General features: G+C 50.2%; 7 protein-coding genes across 7 annotated transcripts; 4 read left to right on the top strand and 3 right to left on the bottom strand.

Annotated features, from left to right (window-relative positions):
* Positions 1-294: 294 nt before the first annotated feature.
* N7510_005659 (threonine synthase THR4) lies at positions 295-2,046 on the top strand (the record flags this gene model as incomplete). Its single annotated transcript, XM_056977585.1, has 5 exons — positions 295-345; positions 393-479; positions 530-563; positions 614-909; positions 961-2,046. 5 exons carry the CDS (start codon positions 295-297, stop codon positions 2,044-2,046), a joined length of 1,554 nt encoding a protein of 517 aa, XP_056833617.1.
* A 189-nt stretch (positions 2,047-2,235) lies between these two features.
* Positions 2,236-3,129, bottom strand: N7510_005658 (uncharacterized protein; the record flags this gene model as incomplete). The annotated part of the gene is made up of 2 exons (XM_056977584.1): positions 2,236-3,009; positions 3,064-3,129. The coding sequence occupies 2 exons, from the start codon at positions 3,127-3,129 to the stop codon at positions 2,236-2,238; spliced, it is 840 nt and encodes a 279-aa protein (XP_056833616.1).
* A 1,300-nt stretch (positions 3,130-4,429) lies between these two features.
* Positions 4,430-6,261, top strand: N7510_005657 (glycoside hydrolase family 16 protein; the record flags this gene model as incomplete). The annotated part of the gene is made up of 9 exons (XM_056977583.1): positions 4,430-4,571; positions 4,621-4,675; positions 4,728-4,813; positions 4,870-4,922; positions 4,979-5,058; positions 5,112-5,468; positions 5,527-5,800; positions 5,859-6,043; positions 6,105-6,261. The coding sequence occupies 9 exons, from the start codon at positions 4,430-4,432 to the stop codon at positions 6,259-6,261; spliced, it is 1,389 nt and encodes a 462-aa protein (XP_056833615.1).
* A 1,019-nt stretch (positions 6,262-7,280) lies between these two features.
* N7510_005656 (uncharacterized protein) lies at positions 7,281-10,929 on the top strand (the record flags this gene model as incomplete). The annotated part of the gene is made up of 13 exons (XM_056977582.1): positions 7,281-7,571; positions 7,630-8,070; positions 8,128-8,436; positions 8,489-8,536; positions 8,590-8,625; positions 8,673-8,845; positions 8,897-9,414; positions 9,463-9,502; positions 9,553-9,689; positions 9,751-10,090; positions 10,152-10,258; positions 10,308-10,721; positions 10,787-10,929. 13 exons carry the CDS (start codon positions 7,281-7,283, stop codon positions 10,927-10,929), a joined length of 2,997 nt encoding a protein of 998 aa, XP_056833614.1.
* A 927-nt stretch (positions 10,930-11,856) lies between these two features.
* Positions 11,857-12,931, bottom strand: N7510_005655 (S-methyl-5-thioadenosine phosphorylase; the record flags this gene model as incomplete). Its single annotated transcript, XM_056977581.1, has 3 exons — positions 11,857-12,251; positions 12,316-12,825; positions 12,904-12,931. 3 exons carry the CDS (start codon positions 12,929-12,931, stop codon positions 11,857-11,859), a joined length of 933 nt encoding a protein of 310 aa, XP_056833613.1.
* A 252-nt stretch (positions 12,932-13,183) lies between these two features.
* N7510_005654 (6-phosphogluconate dehydrogenase, decarboxylating) lies at positions 13,184-14,737 on the bottom strand (the record flags this gene model as incomplete). Its single annotated transcript, XM_056977580.1, has 1 exon — positions 13,184-14,737. One exon carries the CDS (start codon positions 14,735-14,737, stop codon positions 13,184-13,186), a length of 1,554 nt encoding a protein of 517 aa, XP_056833612.1.
* A 546-nt stretch (positions 14,738-15,283) lies between these two features.
* On the top strand, positions 15,284-16,418 carry N7510_005653 (sugar phosphate isomerase/epimerase family protein; the record flags this gene model as incomplete). The annotated part of the gene is made up of 2 exons (XM_056977579.1): positions 15,284-15,679; positions 15,756-16,418. 2 exons carry the CDS (start codon positions 15,284-15,286, stop codon positions 16,416-16,418), a joined length of 1,059 nt encoding a protein of 352 aa, XP_056833611.1.
* Between the last annotated feature and the right edge of the window lie 64 nt (positions 16,419-16,482).

Below are 16,482 nucleotides of genomic sequence, written 5' to 3'. Positions count from 1 at the left end.
TGAATGGGTCCCCCACTATATATTGTCACGCTTCTAGAGTCTGAATTTACCATTATTTCAGCAGAAACCAATTCTGAGACGAGCTAGTGGTGATTGTTCTTAATTCTAGATAAAGAATCTGAGAATCAACATGAACGCTAGCCCTAGGCCCCGAGCTCAAGAGTTCGACTAGATGTTGACCGGACCGGACCATTGATGTTCCGTTGAGTCACGGCCGATGCCGGCCTCCGCGGGGCAAAAACTTTGCCGTGAGAACAGACAGATATCAATTATTCGAAGGACAATTGCATCATCATGGCGACTGAATCCCAGAAATATCTCTCGACCAGAGGCGGTGACTACGGCGTGAGTAATACTGTGTGGCTCCTTGACCATCTGCTGATCTGTTCAAGCTTTCCTTCGAGACCGTTGTCTTGAAGGGACTCGCCGCGGACGGCGGCCTGTTCCTGCCCCATGAGGTTCCAATTGCAAAGGACTGGGTAGGGAACCATTGACCATTGGAGAAGAACGAGAGCTAACGGCGATGTAGCGGAGTTGGGCAGACCTCTCCTACCAAGAGCTCGGTACGTATGAGTTGTTATGCCCGAATGAGTATATCTAACCGCCTGTCCAGCCTTCCAAATCCTCAGCCTCTATATCTCCCGCGCCGAGATTCCCGCGGACGATTTGAAAGCCATCATTGATCGCAGCTACTCGACATTCCGCGCAGACGATATTACACCCCTAGTACATCTACAGGACGACAACATTCACCTTCTTGAGCTATTCCACGGCCCAAGCTGGTCATTCAAGGATTGTGCATTGCAGTGTCTGGGTAACCTCTTTGAATTTTTCCTGGTCCGCAAAAATAAGGGGAAAACCGGGAAAGACCGCCACCATCTGACCGTGGTCGGTGCCACAAGTGGTGATGTACGTTTAATATGCGCCGTTGATCTGACTTCGTATTAACATATGGAACAGACCGGATCCGCAGCCATCTACGGTCTTCGGGGCAAGAAGGATGTCTCAGTTACCATCTTGTACCCCAAGGGGCGTATCAGCGCAATCCAAGAGGCGCAAATGACAACCTGTACAGACAGGAATGTTCACAATCTTACTGTCACGGGCACCTTTGACGATTGCCAGGATATCGTCAAGGCTCTATTTGGCGATGCTGATACAAACGCGGCCTTGAAGCTCGGTGCCGTCAATTCGATCAACTTCGCGAGAATTCTCGCCCAGATCGTCTTTTACTTCTTTGCCTACTTCCAGCTGGTCAAGAAATCACCATCGTTCAAGCTAGGAGACAAGGTCAAATTCGTGACTCCTACTGGAAACTTTGGCAACATCCTTGCGGGCTACTTTGCCTCTAAGATGGGGTTGCCTGTGGAGAAGCTAGAAGTGGCGACCAACGAAAACGACATCCTACATCGTTTCTGGACGACTGGCCGATATGAAAAGAATGACGACGCTTGCAAAGAGACCCACAGCCCGGCAATGGACATCTTAGTCTCTAGCAACTTTGAGAGACTCATGTGGTTCCTCGCTAGAGAACATGCCGCGAAGGGGGGCATGGATGATCAAGCTAGCAAAAAACAAGCTGCTCAAGACGTCCTAGCCTGGTATCAGTCCTTAAAAAGCACCGGCGGCTTCGGTCCCGTACCCAAGGACATTTTGGACAACGGACGGTCAACCTTTGAGAGTGACCGCGTAAGCAATGCAGAGACCATCGAAACCATCAAGTCGTGCTACCAAAAGACGAAATACATCCTTGATCCCCATTCGGCAGTCGCAGTTACCGCTGCCAACCGATCGATCGCTCGGGTTGGCTCGCAACAGCATCATATCTCTCTGTCAACTGCCCACCCTGCGAAGTTCTCTGATGTTGTGCAAAAGGCCCTAAAGGACGAACCCGGCTTCGATTTCGACAAGCAGGTTCTTCCCGACGAGCTCAAAACTCTCCTAACAATGGAAACACGCGTGACCGAGGTAGAGAACTCATGGCAGAAGGTCAGGGAGATCGTTAAGAGCCAGGCTGAAGAGGACATGAAAGCTGAAAGCGCTTGATTCCAAATCGATTCGCGGGCGAGTTGCTTAGGCTTCACAAGTGACCTTTATCTCCCTTTCTGTACGCAAAATTCAAATAGATAAACAACTTATAGCATTATCACTACACTTATTATACTCCACTGCAACAAGAGAATATGAAGCCGAAAAATAGCTCGAAAGCCAAAGAGCAACTAAATAGGTGACGAACTACTTCTTCTCCTCGGGTTCAGATCCCCCGAAAAGGTAGTACAAACTTAAAGCATTGGCTCCGCCACAGGTCTCAGATGCGTCGCCCGGGCATGGGGTACCACAGCCAGAGGTAGGGGCACCGCCGTTGTCGATAGTGTTGCCACAGAAACACTGAGTGCCAAATTCCATGCCGGCATAGATATATCCGCCCGCTTTGCACGCCGCCTGGCATTTCTCCACAGTATTACCGCCAACATTGTAGGACTCAGCCAAAGTGCGTTTAAGAGTGGTGTCGGAGTAGCATCCCACGCTCTGCCAGATAGGCACGATGACATACAAACTCAGAGCGTTCGATCCGCCACAGATCTCGCTCTCGTCTGCTGCGCATGCCATATTACAACTAGAGGACGAAATGGGTTCCGAGTCGTTCTCGATGGCGGTACCGCAGTAGCACTGGCTTCCAAACTCCATTCCGGCGTAGGTAAAGCCTCCAGCAGCACATGTTGACTGGCATGCCTCGACGGTGTTGCCGGAGACGAGAACGGAGGTGTTCAGGGCGCGAGCATTGGTGCTGTCGGAGTAGCACCCTAGACCGTACCAGCTCAGAGTGGTATCGGCTCCGCAGGTGCCGTAGCCACTCTGGCAGCCGGATCCGCAGTAGTCGGTATCACTACCACAGTATCCGAATTGGCTGCAGCAGGTGCCGTAGATGCTGCCAGTGCAGGTAGCAGTGCCGTTGTATGCACCGCAGAGTCCATTATTGGAGACTGATTGTCTGGGGACCAAAGCGGCCTATTGGATGGTCAGTATATCTTTGCGAAGTTGTGGGAGTGGGCCTCAACATACAGTAAAGCCTGTCGGAGTGGCAGAGGCCACAGCAAAAGTGGAGAAAAGGAGCGTAAGTGCAGCCATTTGATAAGTGAAGTACCAAAAAGATCTCGCTGAAATGAGGAGATGTTGCATATGATAACAAGATCGGGGTTGGAGATAGATGACACGGTGCGCAGTGGCCTTATATAGCTCAACTGCGAATCAACGCAGATATTATTCGGGGCTCCCGTGCCTCTCCCAGACACAGAATTCAATAGCGACGCCAGAAATGCGCCCAAGGGCTGAAGGCATGAGTGTGACCAGTTCCACCAAACCCTATAGAGCATGTTCTCAGCGCCGCCAAAAACACCCGCAGAGATGGCTCGGCCTGGTTTAGCTTTTCTTCAGCTCCTCTGCCAGTTCAGCGGTGGGGACGGAGTTCACGGGCCTATCAATGAGCGTCTTTGGCGAGAATCCGCGAACGTGTCAAGCCACCAGGGAGATGTGTGGTTACGGAAATACCGGTCATTGTCTTCGATGAGCTGGTATCAGGCAACCTCGTCAATTTCAGCCCAAAAAGTCATGTTTTGGCTATCGGCGACTCCGGTTTGTAGCAAGCTATGCTTTGGTTGAATATAAAGTCCATTCTATTTGGCAGAAATAAGGGCGATAGGAATTATTATCTTAGTGTTAGATATATTCATAGCATATGAGACCGACTAGTACATAGATGCCTCATGCAAGTTTCGTCGTTCCTCGATGTAGATCTCAGCGCTAGCTACGTGGTTAACGTAGGTGACTTGCAAGCGAGTTCATGGTTAGTGTTTCTCTCATAGTTGCGGCTGAGCTTCTGCTAAAATAACCTATCTTTTCAAAATTGAAAATCTACCAAGACACGTCATCGGAGAACATTCGGCCGGTTCTAAGTATACCGGAGTTACACGCTGCAGGTCAACGGTCAATAATGAGCCTAGAAATAGGGTTTTTTATGCGATAGGATCGGTGGGGCCAATAGGGTTCCGGCGAATCCCAGGGAAGATCATGTTCCTGGCCACGCTTTTGTGTTAGACCAATCACTCCGGGTGCTCGGCTACTACCTCTCTAGTCACCACCTAGCAGTTCTAGTACTTTTGAAAATGGCCACGCCACGCTTTTTTTATCGCTCGGCTGGTTCTTCCAGATATTTTCGCGAGTCACCGCAAGAACAAAAAAGGCACCAAGCTTCACTTATCGTCGATAGCCAGAGCGAAAATCTGGATCGGTCGGGAGGCGTAGTCAAAAAATGGGTCGCGACGATCTATCTTATATTATGATTCCAGATGGAACCGACAGTTTACATTTCTCGCCGTGGTATACTCATACGAAAAAAATAGTAATCGAGAGCTGGACATAGACATCCAACATGATGGACCGAGCAGATACTCCAGAGAATTTCCACGTTTCTCAAAACCCTTTCGCAACTCCACCATTCGCGACCCCTATTCCATCCATTCGGTCTATTCGGTCGCGGAGGCCAGCATCATCAGCTGTATCCGAAGTTCAGGGTATGTGGCCTCTGTTGCATAGAAAACCAGCTACTAATCCTACCACAAGAACCGGCAGCAACTCGTCCTCGACGTCGCTTCAAGAGCTCGCGGTTGATTGGAGAGTAAGCAGCATTCCTCATTTGCGAGTCGCCGTGGCTTATTTGACTGTCTCAGGTTTGAAAAGCCCTGGCTTCAGGGCGGCAAGCGAATCCCAAACTGGGACAGCATTATCTTCTATACCTGCGTTTCTATCGCAATCGGTAAGTACAATGTCCCTTGGAAAGGTTTTGTTATTCAGTTTGTAACTGTTATCCAGCGGTTTCTACTTACATCTGCTATAATTCTTACGTTACCGTTCCGCGGCATGAGGTTTGTTTGTTCTAGAAAGTCAGACTCGAAATCAGGCTCTAATGACCAAATTATAGTACTGTTTGATACTCGATGATGACTTCTCCACACTGAATCTAGATGTATGGAGCCATGAAGTCCAGCTTAATGGATTTGGGTGAGTGGACGACTTCCACCGAGATTGTCCCTCATCTAATCATTGCAATCTAGAACTGGTTCATTCGACTGGACTACTGCGGACTCCAAGAATTCATTTGTTGATTCTGACGGCCTCCATATCTTGCCGACGCTGACCACTGAAAGCACGAATATCACTCCGAGCCAACTGATGAACGGGTACACTGTCAATTTGACTGCCGCGGGAACATGCACTTCGAAAAACCAGCGAGTATCTGACTTGAACCAGAATTCAGAATGTGCAGTCCACAGCAATGCGACCTCGGGCGAGATTATCAATCCAGTTCAGTCTGCCCGTCTTACTACTTTCGGAAAGAAAACCATCACGTATGGCCGAATCGAGGTGGTTGCAAAATTTCCTGCTGGGGATTGGCTATGGCCAGCTATTTGGTATGCTTTACCTTGTCCTCATATTATTCAAGGCATATGCACGTACTTATCTATGCAGGATGATGCCTCAGGGTAATGTCTATGGCCCCTGGCCAGCTAGCGGCGAGATCGATATCGCTGAAAGCAGGGGCAACGATGCGCAAATATACCCACTGGGGAACAACATTATCAGTTCAGCAATGCACTGGGGCACAACATATGAGAATGATGCGTACGAGAAAAGCTATGGCGAATGGGGGGCCAAGAGAACCAAGTACTCCGATGGCTTTCATACTTTTGGTCTGGAGTGGTCGGAAGATTACCTCTTTACTTGGCTTGATGGCCGCCTCCGAGTACGTTCTTGATTATCGACGGGGTTATGCCTATGCTAATAGTTTTGTGTCACTACAGCAAGTTCTCTTCTTTAACTTTAAGAAGAACAAGAATATGTGGACGTATGGCGACTTTGCCGACGATACGGTAAACGGCTCTGCACCAACCGACCCCTGGCAGACTGGCAGAGACAACACGCCCTTTGACCAGCCGTTTTATCTCATTCTCAATGTCGCTGTGGGCGGAACCAACGGATATTTCCCGTGAGTTTATTCTCTCTCGATGTTCTTAAGCATCAATTAATGATTTACTCCCATCTTCCAGAGATGATGTTGGAGGCAAGCCATGGACGGATGGTAGCAAGACTCCCGCACGAGACTTCTGGCTGGCAAATAATACCTGGCTGCCGAGCTGGGGCGAGCCCGAGGACCGGGCCATGATCGTCAAATCTGTCCGAATGTGGCAGCAGGGAGCGTGTTGATCGTTCTAGATCTCTTTACTAGTTCTTTAGTTCTCTTTTGAATACTGATACGATTTTTCTGCACGCCAAACTTGCCATGGTGTGGAGGCGCATTACATGTTGTCGGGTAAAATGATGTATGATTGATTATTCTGTAGAGCTGCAAGTCTGACTGGCAAAAATAAATCACTTATCTTCACCAGCCAAAAATATAGTTGTTATCAAGCACTACTACCGGTTCTGGAAGGACATTAGAATAACAAGCTCAAAGGTGCGGGCCGCTAATACAGCCAGCTTTAGTCTAGATTTCAGCCAGGGTCGGTCCGCCGGGGTGAGAGACCCGAGCACCAATCAACAGCCCGATAAGCCACTTATCACGGCAAAACTCCCAGGGGGTTCTGGACAAAAGTACCAGAGCGCTTCAGGCTCGCCCAAAATTACCCGTGGAGTCTGTTTGCACCGTTCCAGGTACACCTTTCACCGGCCGAATGGCTCACATAGCGCTTACTCGTATGCGCTGTCAACTCGGTGTGACCGAGACTGGATTCTACTAACCATCTAATACAAGCTCAATTACGCGAATACTGAAGCTGTGTCCGTGGATCCGCTGAAGTCCAGCCTGATCCACACTGTCTAAGGCACCGCTCTAGCATAGGGCCGTGAGGCTATCCTCTTCGACGATTGGGCCTTTCCTATGGAAACGAGAGTTGGCTCAGCACAACTTGCAAGTGCCACATTCAATAGCGCTTGCTGGCGCAGTCGTGTCGCCTGTTATATTCTAAATCAAATGTATCGGCGATGACCGTCGGTTTGCCGCTTTGTATGTTCGGGTCTAGACCAGGGAGTGCTGTCCTTGTCGGTATCTTCTACTTTTTTTTCGTGTTCACGATTTCCTAGCTGTGTATATCTTTATATTCCGAGTTCCTTTTTTACCCACCTGTCTCGCCTGTAAGATATGAAAGAAGCCCATTGATATCCGCCAGAGCACCTTTTGTGACAATCTCCGTGCACGTCTCTTCTCAACACAGTCGCGGTTTACAATGGATGTCAATCCGCAAGACGGCGACCTTTCCAATGGACCATCTAAGCCAGAACATTGGCCGCTTCCAGCAGGCGATGACTCTATTGAGAATGAAGGCCGAACTGAAGTTGTGTACATTTCCTCTCGATCCTCAACTCCCCGTCTAGATACTGCTGAGGTCGCACGAGTCTTGTCTCCCATGGCTGTTCCGCGCGCAAGCTCGCGCTCTCGACGAGGGACGCCATCTGTGGCTCATTCCTTGGTCTCGCACGCAATCTCTGAAAACGAAGAAGATGATGATCCTATCGCGGTATGTTCTGATTTAATCTCAAGTTGGCTCGCTTCACGGCATGTCTTAATTTGTACAGATGTCACAGTATTTGGCTCGAAGAGCAACCCTTCTCGGCTGGTTCGACGAGGCGCAGGGCAATTCTCGGTCGCAAGGCTTGTCTTCAACTTGCGTCGCAGTTAAGATCCCAGACCGAGGATATTCCTTCTTCCCCGCAGAAGTGTCTCCCCTGCTGGCAGATGCGATCTTTAGGTTGAACGAAACGGCCGCAGTGGCCATGTCTTCCAGATTAACTACCGCCATAATCGACACCATCACTCCGGGTCAGAAAAGTCTCATTGTTGACAGCACCAGCGCACGTATCCCAATTGTGGCCTCTCTTAGCGATGTGGACCCTGCGTTGGTCCATTTCTCACGAGCATGTATTGTTATACAAGAGCGTGTGGTCCTGATCTGGTCTCACGATGCAAGTGCTATTCTAAACGTAGCATTTGATGTTGAGAAACAGCTTGGTGGAAGAGTGAGTTTTTCACCTGGAGGTTTTTTGCTTTCTGCTAAGCATGACGATAACTACCAGGGCCCTCGAATTTCGACATCGACTACTCCTCGCATCTCCGGGCGTTCTTCCCCAATGGATTTCAACAGTTCGGATATGCTGCGATCAACGAAGGCCGACAGCAACATTCCCTCCACCCCTGTCCGCGGCGCGCTAGATGAGAAACATGAGATCTATAGCAGAGCTGTCGCATTGGAAGAAAAAGATGACGCTGACGCTCCAGATTTGGAAAGCAACTCAGCTCCCAGGCCAACACTCCGAGTTCATGCCGTCAAGATCAGTCTGGCAATCATGCTGGTTATCCTGACACAAGCACTTGGCGTATCCAGAGTGAGTCTTCTGGAATCTTATCTTTGTGCATCTAACTAACTATAGTCCGCAGTTGATAAATGAATACAGCTGGGATGGTGGTTATATTCGTTTTGCTTTGGTAGGCTCTTCGCTTATTTACGTTTTGATCTGCCGCTTATTGAGATTCTTCAGGCCGCGACAATCCCGCCACTTGGTTTATTTTCGTTGGTATGGGTCTTTTCTATCTCATTTTGGAGTATACTGACAGCTTCTAGTTCTTTTTCATCGTCTTGGTCACCAGTGTCTTCCAGCTCTTTCTACCCGCCGGATTTTGTCTCAAGAACTCCAAGTTTCATTCGGCCATCAAACCCAACCCCAAGGCACACCGAGATTATGAGTTGCCCCATGTTACAATCCAAATGCCTGTTTATAAGGAAGGTCTCAAAGGGTAAGCTGGCTTGACTTCCTTCGACGTTAGATACTAATTCGAACTGCACAGTGTCATTGTGCCAACAATGATGAGTGTCCTTGCCGCCGTCCAATACTATGAAGAACAAGGAGGAACCGCCTCTGTCTTTATCAATGATGACGGCATGCAATGCATCCAGCCAGAGCTCGCGGAGGCACGAAGGCAGTACTACCGAGAAAACGGAATTGGATACACGGCACGTTTGCCAAACAAAAAAACAAAGAAGCAAAGCCGGTCATGCTTGGGATGGTTCCGCAAGTCCAAGCCTGCTGGCGAGGACCTGAATACTGAGAAAGAGGATGATCTTGAAACGCCTCAAGCCTTGGCTAACAAGATTGGATTTGAACGTAAAGGCAAATTCAAGAAAGCCAGTAACATGAATTACGGTCTTGCCTTCTCAAACCGTGTTGAGGATGAGCTAGCTCGTCTCACACAATTAGATATTCAACAGCGAGGTTGTGCCATGGAGGATATCACGGTCGATGACGATGATCGGCTATACCAGCAGGCGCTCGATAACATGCTCGCTGCTGATGAAGGTCGCACCTGTCAGTTTTTGAAAACACAACTCCTGGAAGTCCACTAACAAACCCTAGGGGCCGAGGGCAATATTCGCATCGGGGAGATTATCCTACTGTAAGTCTATTCTGCAGTATATTCATTCAATCACTAAATATTCTTTACAGCATTGATTGCGATACACGAGTTCCCGTTGACTCTCTTCTCTACGGTGCGTTGGAGATGCATGAGAGTCCTGAAGTGGCGATTCTCCAGCATGGATCAGGTGTTATGCAAGTTGTTCACAACACGTTCGAGAACGGCAGTACGTGTCTCCCACTTCCCCGATCTTGGCTTGTTTCCATTCTGTCTCACCCTTTTGATAGTTGCATACTTCACAAACGTCGTCTACACTGCTATCAAATATGGTGTTGGCTCTGGCGATGTTTCTCCCTTTGTGGGTCACAATGCTTTTCTTCGATGGAAGGCTCTGCAGAGTATTGAATTTGTCGATCCAAAGGACGGCCAGACAAAGTGGTGGTCTGATGCACATGTCTCGGAAGATTTTGATATCAGTCTTCGCTTGCAGATGCAAGGCATGGTGGTCCGTCTGGCGACCTACCACAACGGTGGCTTTAAGGAAGGCGTGTCTCTCACACTATACGACGAGTTGACTCGGTGGGAGAAATACGCCTACGGTTGTAATGAGCTGGTCTTCCATCCCTTGTGAGTGATACTAGCTTTACTCAACCTATCAAGGTGTTGCATGCTAACACCTATAAATTAGCTACCAATGGTTCTACAGGGGTCCAGTGACGAGGCTCTTCCTGCGCTTTCTTTGGAGCAACATGCCTATTACAAGCAAAGTTACCATCATATCCTATATTTTCACCTGTAAGGCTGTCAGGAATCTTGCCCAACGAGACACGCTAACCTGTCCCAGATTACGCCCTTGCGGCAGGCATGCTGTTGGCAACTGTCAACTACTTCCTAGTCGGTCTTTTCAACTCCGAAATCGACCATTACTATCTTCCATCGTGGGGTATCTGGTGCTCTTTGGTAGTTGTCTTCAATGGCTTTGCCTCTGTTGCCTTCAGCATGGTTCGGCACCAGCTGAAGGAAGTAACATTCTGGAGGGCCCTGTTGAATGCTCTGAAGTGGCTTCCCTTCCTGATCATTTACTTCAGCGGTATCAGTTTGAATTGTGCCAAGGCCCTCCTCTGCCACGCATTCAGTATCAATATCGAGTGGGCCTCTACCGCCAAGGAACCCGGTCCAACTGGGTTCTACATTGGGTTGGACAAGATGGTCCAGAAGTTCAAGTGGACTTGGGCAATTTGTCTTGTCATATCAGCTGGTAAGTTCTCGCTGTACTTCTTGTTTGTAACTCTATCGCGGATACACTGACATGGCATGGTCTAGCTATGATATATTTCGCCGTCGGAGCTCCTTGGGGCTGGACAATCAAACCCGGTCCCTACTCGGATGCAAACAACGCGATCATTCCTCTCGCTATTCAGCTTTGCTCTGCCAGCTTCCTTCCTTTCTTTTTGGGCTTGAACTAATGTTGGTATAATTCAAGATGATTTAATAGAAACTGCTTTCTTATTTGCCTTTTCTGATGCACTGGTATGAAGCTATATTAATTTGGCCGTTGCTGTCTCTAAATTGTCAAACAATGTAACTTCTCGTTTCTAAATCAGAAAACCAACCTCCTTATTATCCTCCGTGTGTACAATGCTGTCTTCTTGCCCTGCCAGGCGAGAAGGTGCTAAGATGTATCTCCGTTTGCTTTGTGGCCTGGGGGTGTCTAACGCCTCTCATGCAGGATTTTGTTTATAGTAATGCTTTCTTCTCGCTTTTGTCTTCTAAACTGGTCGTCTCCCTCCCCCCTCTCTCTCCTACCTTTTCTTTTCAGTTTTCTGAGACCTGGTCAGTGCTTACTCTAGTAGCACCAGTGGCTACTGCGTTATATGCACCTGCATGACCATTGATTATCGTGCTCCGCTGCTCAGGTCAAACGGTATCGATCCCAGCATTCAAACATCGTATCTCGGAGTTAGCTTAGCCTTGCTGCAAATGATACCTTGTGACTGTTCAGCGTGGTCGAATGATTCATGTCTTCTCCATAACATTCGTTTGAGTTCTGCGGTTCTGCTTGGAACTCTTTCCAGCTCCCATTTGATGTGATGAGCATGACGGGGCTGACACTGGCGGGATCCGAGGCTCTGGGGCCTGGGATCTATGGGACCGGGGGATGAGCGTCGGGGGCATATGGAAGGATGGAATTTCAACCGGTTTGACAGGTGAAATTATAGTAGCATAACACAGCAATTACAACTGAGGCCGATTGCCGTCATAGTCATGCCATATTCATTTGCCCTGCAAAGGGCATTCTATCCATAAAGTATCTATCAAGAAGATATACTCATCAAACATATATCCACAAACCCAAAAATCCCCGAAAACCATACGTTCGTAAACGGTCCACATCAAAAGTAGCCCGGGAACAACCAATCGATCTTCTTCCGGGCCTCCGAGCTCCATTGCTCCAGAGGCGTGCTGACACCAAACTTAATCGACCCAGCAAGGTGCTTGGCCTGGACAAGATCGGCGTTCACATCCTCGGCAAGGGCATCGAGAACGGCCGTCACGAAGCGACGCGCATTGTCGGCGTTGGCCTTCATGTTGCCCATAACCATCTCCACCGTGACGTCGGCGGTGGTCGCATGCCAGCAGTCATAGTCCGTGGACATGCAGATCATCTGGTAGGCGATCTCGGCCTCGCGGGCCAGCTTGCCCTCGGGGAGGGCGGACATGTTGATCACGCTGCCGCCGAAGGAGCGGTACATGTTGCTCTCGGCGCGGGTGGAGAACTGAGGTCCCTCTATTGTATCAAAGGTTGGAATATTAGCGACGACTCGAAAGTCAGTGGGGAGAATGTCACATACCCATGCAGACCAGGGTGCCGCGGTCGTGCAGAACCACACCATCACCCTCCAGACTGTGTCCGCATTCGCGCACGACCTTGGCAATACCCTCATCGAACGGGTCGCCGAAAGGGACGTGGGCAACCACACCACCCTCGAAGTAGGTCCATGGCCGCACACCCTTGGTGCGATCAATCACCTGGTCCGGGATGACAAAGTCGCGCGGCTTGATCTCCTCCTGGAGACTGCCGACGGCGGAGAAGGCAATGATGCTGCGCACGCCGATTGAGCGGAGGGCAGCAATGTTGGCACGAGCGGGAACCTCATGCGGTGCGATCTGGTGGTGCAGACCGTGCCGGCTGAGGAAAGCCACGGCAACGGTCTTGTGATTGTGTCGGCATTGGTGGTGGAGGATAGTGATGGGGGAGGAAGGAGCGCCCCATGGCGTCGAGACGTTCAGCGAGGCCACTTGGGTGAAGCCGGGCAGCTCGCGAAGACCAGTGCCGCCAATGACAGCAATCGGCACAGGGCCTGTGAGATTGAGGATCTGTCAGCCTAAATCAACCCAGCGGGGCATTCGAGAGGGAGAGGCGGGCAGGATACACGTACCATCGTAGGTATCAGGGAGAGCAGTCATTCTGCGGGCCAACTAGGTCGCGGATTCTTTTTGAGATTCAGAAAAGTGAACGAACTTGCGACCGGAAATATGTGGTGAAGACCAGAATTTACACGCAGACCAAGTGGCGGGGTGGGCCCTAAATGCCTGAGGCAGCAGGCATCCACAGATCTGATCTATGAATTAGAGCGAGGCATTCATTCCTAAGGAAAGGACCATCATAATGTGTACAATTTTTTGCAGCTAGATCTATCGGCAACAGCTTCTCCCAGCTTACGCAGGCCTCCACTCGTAATGATGTGGCCCTTTCTTGACTGGACCCGGATCTTCACCAGGAATGCCCGGCTTGTTGTAGGCATGGGCACCAAAGTAGTCCAATTGGCCCTCCATGAACTTGGTCGGCAGTGCCATGCTCCCCTCATACTTGAGATACTCCAAGCTCGCCGAGATGGCGGGAATATACTGATCCGATAGGGTTGCCTCAATGACGGTCTCCTTTAGCGCATCAAAGTTCTTGTGCAGTTCGCGGGCCACCTCATCCACGAACTTCATGTTGGTGAGACGCTTGTTCGACGTCAGCGCGGGCTGCAACATGTCAGCAATGTACTCGGACTGAATGATGCAGCCCGCGCGCCATATCTGCAGACACCGACCGAGATCAATGTCCCAGCCTTCGTCCTCGGACGCACGAGCAATCAGCTCCAGGCCCTGACAAAATGACACGAGAAAAGAACAATAAACCGCGCAACGGAGATTCTCAATCACGCTCTTGTAGTCCTGAGTTTTCTCAATTGGCTTGGGAATAGGCATGTGCAGCTTCTTGGACGCGCGCAGTCTCTCCTCGCGATTGCCACTTGCGATTCGCAGATAATGTGCCGCGGCAAGAGTCGGGCACGCCACATGGCGTGCTGCAGAGTCCATGATCGACCAGAAAGGTGTACCTTCGGTGCCATCATCGTCCTGCACCACTTTGTCGAGGACGTCGTCCAACACGTATCCATCGTCTCGGCTGGCACCTTCGCCCTTGTAGTCGCCCTGGGTGGTTCTCTTTCTCTTCAACATATCGGCGCCAATCTGGACGAGGTAGTTGTTTCGCAGCTCGCCGCTTTCATTCCACTTGATCAAGACGTTTCCAATCTGGTCGTAGTCCATCCCCAGCCCGTGGTGCATAAAGGACCACGCCTCAGCCAGCACCGACAACATGCCACCCTCGATGCCGTTATGGATCATCTTGACAAAATGCCCTGAGCCTCCCGGGCCGACCCGCGTCACGCACGGCGTGCCGGTCTTGCGGTCCTTGGCGGCATACATCTCCAGCAGAGGCATGACGAGCTCCAGCGCTTTGGCATCTCCACCAGGGGACAGACTGGGTCCATGCCGTGCAGACTGATATCCGCCAGAGACCCCCATTCCGATCCAACTGACTCCAATAGCCGCACACTCTTTTTGACGCCGTTCAGTCCGACGGTAGTTCTCATTGCCTCCGTCGAGAATAATATCACCCTTTTTCAAGTCCGGTTTCATCATGCTCAAAACCGAGTCAGCGGGCTGGCCGTGTGTGATAGAGAAGATGAATAGCTTTCGATCTGATTTACCCTCAAGGCTCCTGGTGAACTCTTCGATCTTGTAGAAACCCTCGATCTTGCCTTTGACGTTTTTCGCTTTTTTGGTCCAATCTATAATCTGATCGACGTTCTTCCTTTCGACGTCCCAGACTGAGACGTCGAGCCCCAGCTCCGAGAAGGCAAAGGTCATCATTGAGCCCATGTTACCAGCACCCACGACCCCAATACGCTTGAATCTCTGAAGTGGGTCTGCGGATGGCATTTTGGATATTTTGTCCTTCGGATGTGCTATTTCAGAAGGGTATAGGAGGGTCAGGTTAGCCGAGAGCAGAGCGTTTCAGTATCAAGTGGGAGACATCTATCTCTTGAGCAAATAATCGGTGGTGGCAATCGGGTCTGCAATCCGAGTTGTTGTTGCTACTAGACGACCAGGTTACATCATGGCGGCCAATCAGGATTTCTTGAGAGACGACCACCTTAAGGTCTGGGTGGAATTCCAGGCACAAAGAACGGGACGGAACATTTTCTCCGGAGATGATTCAGGTGGTTCGGCTAAAATACAAAGCATATGAGAATTGGTTGTTCTGATGAGACGAATGATGCAACCTTGACGACATGCGCAATCATCCCTAAAAACAACCCCACTGCATCATGATGAACGCAGAATAAACAGACAGGAAGCTCAGTATTCCTACTGAATTCAGTCGCAATTTCAATTACCAATCTGGCCTAATATCTCGTGGCAACTGTGCAAAGTCCACCAGATCGTTCTTTTCACCAGAATATCACCAGACTCGAAAATAAAGACATGGCGTCCAAAATCGACTTATCCTCCCTCCAACGCATCCCCCTCTCCTACGCCACCTGCTCAATAGGCTGCAGCCCCAGTGACAGCCTCCCGCGCAAGCTTGAGGCAATCGCCCAAGCAGGCTTCGTCGCCATCGAGCTCTCCTTCCCCGACATACTCGACTACGGCTCCCATGTGCTAAACCACTCCATCGAGCCGGAGAACTACTCCGAGCTTCTGACGGTTGCGCGGGAGATCCGGAAATTGTGCGATGCGAATCAACTGAAGGTCATGATGTTGCAGCCATTTTCGAATTTCGAGGGCTGGGCTAAGGGCTCGCCGGAGAGGGAGGACGCGTTTAAGAGGGCGCTTGGCTGGATTGAGATTATGAAGGTTGTGGGAACTGATTTATTACAGGTATGTACTTGATTTCCTTCCTTTTTTTTCATCTCCGCAAAAGATTGGTTGTTTATGATAGTTTGTGGGGATATAGGTGGGCGCGACTGATACACCTGTCTCCAAAATCTCCACGGCGCGCGACACCATTGTCGCTGATCTCCGAGAACTAGCCGACTTGCTGGCCAAGCATAACTTTCGGCTCGCCTACGAGAACTGGTGCTGGTCCACGCACGCACCGGGCTGGAAAGACGTCTGGGAGGTTGTGCAAGCCGTCGACAAGCCGAACGTCGGACTGTGTCTCGACACGTTCCAGACAGGCGGCAGCGAATGGGGCGATCCGACCACTCAGTCTGGATTGATTGAAAATGTTTCTCAAGAGGAGCTCCGTAGGCGGTTTGAAGCCAGCATGTGCGAGCTCGCCCGTTCCGTGCCGGCGGATAAGATCTACCTGCTCCAGATCTCGGATGCGTACAAGGTCTCTCCGCCGCTAGAGGATAAGACTATCGATGGACTAAGACCCCGTGGGCGGTGGAGTCATGATTATAGACCCATGCCGTATGATGGGGGATATCTGCCCATTGAGGATGTGGCTAGGGCAGTGCTGAAGACGGGGTTTCGGGGTTGGTTCTCGATGGAGATCTTTGATGCGGGTCCACAGGGGAAAGGAAAGAAGTATGAGATGGATGCGTTTGCGAAGAAGGCTATGGAGAATATGCAAAAGCTCTTAACAAATTGTGCGGCTGATTGCAATACATAGAGAAAATCGACCATTTTTGCGACTATGGATGGAATTTTATACATGAAAACCATTTCCGCCACTG

The sequence above is a fragment of the Penicillium lagena genome, assembly GCF_028827675.1.
Source record: "Penicillium lagena strain IBT 129212 chromosome Unknown utg000003l_segment0_segment0, whole genome shotgun sequence".
Lineage (NCBI taxonomy): Eukaryota > Fungi > Ascomycota > Eurotiomycetes > Eurotiales > Aspergillaceae > Penicillium > Penicillium lagena.
The sequence above is the reverse complement of the archived record's forward strand: the minus strand, read 5'-3'. Positions and strand labels throughout refer to the sequence as shown.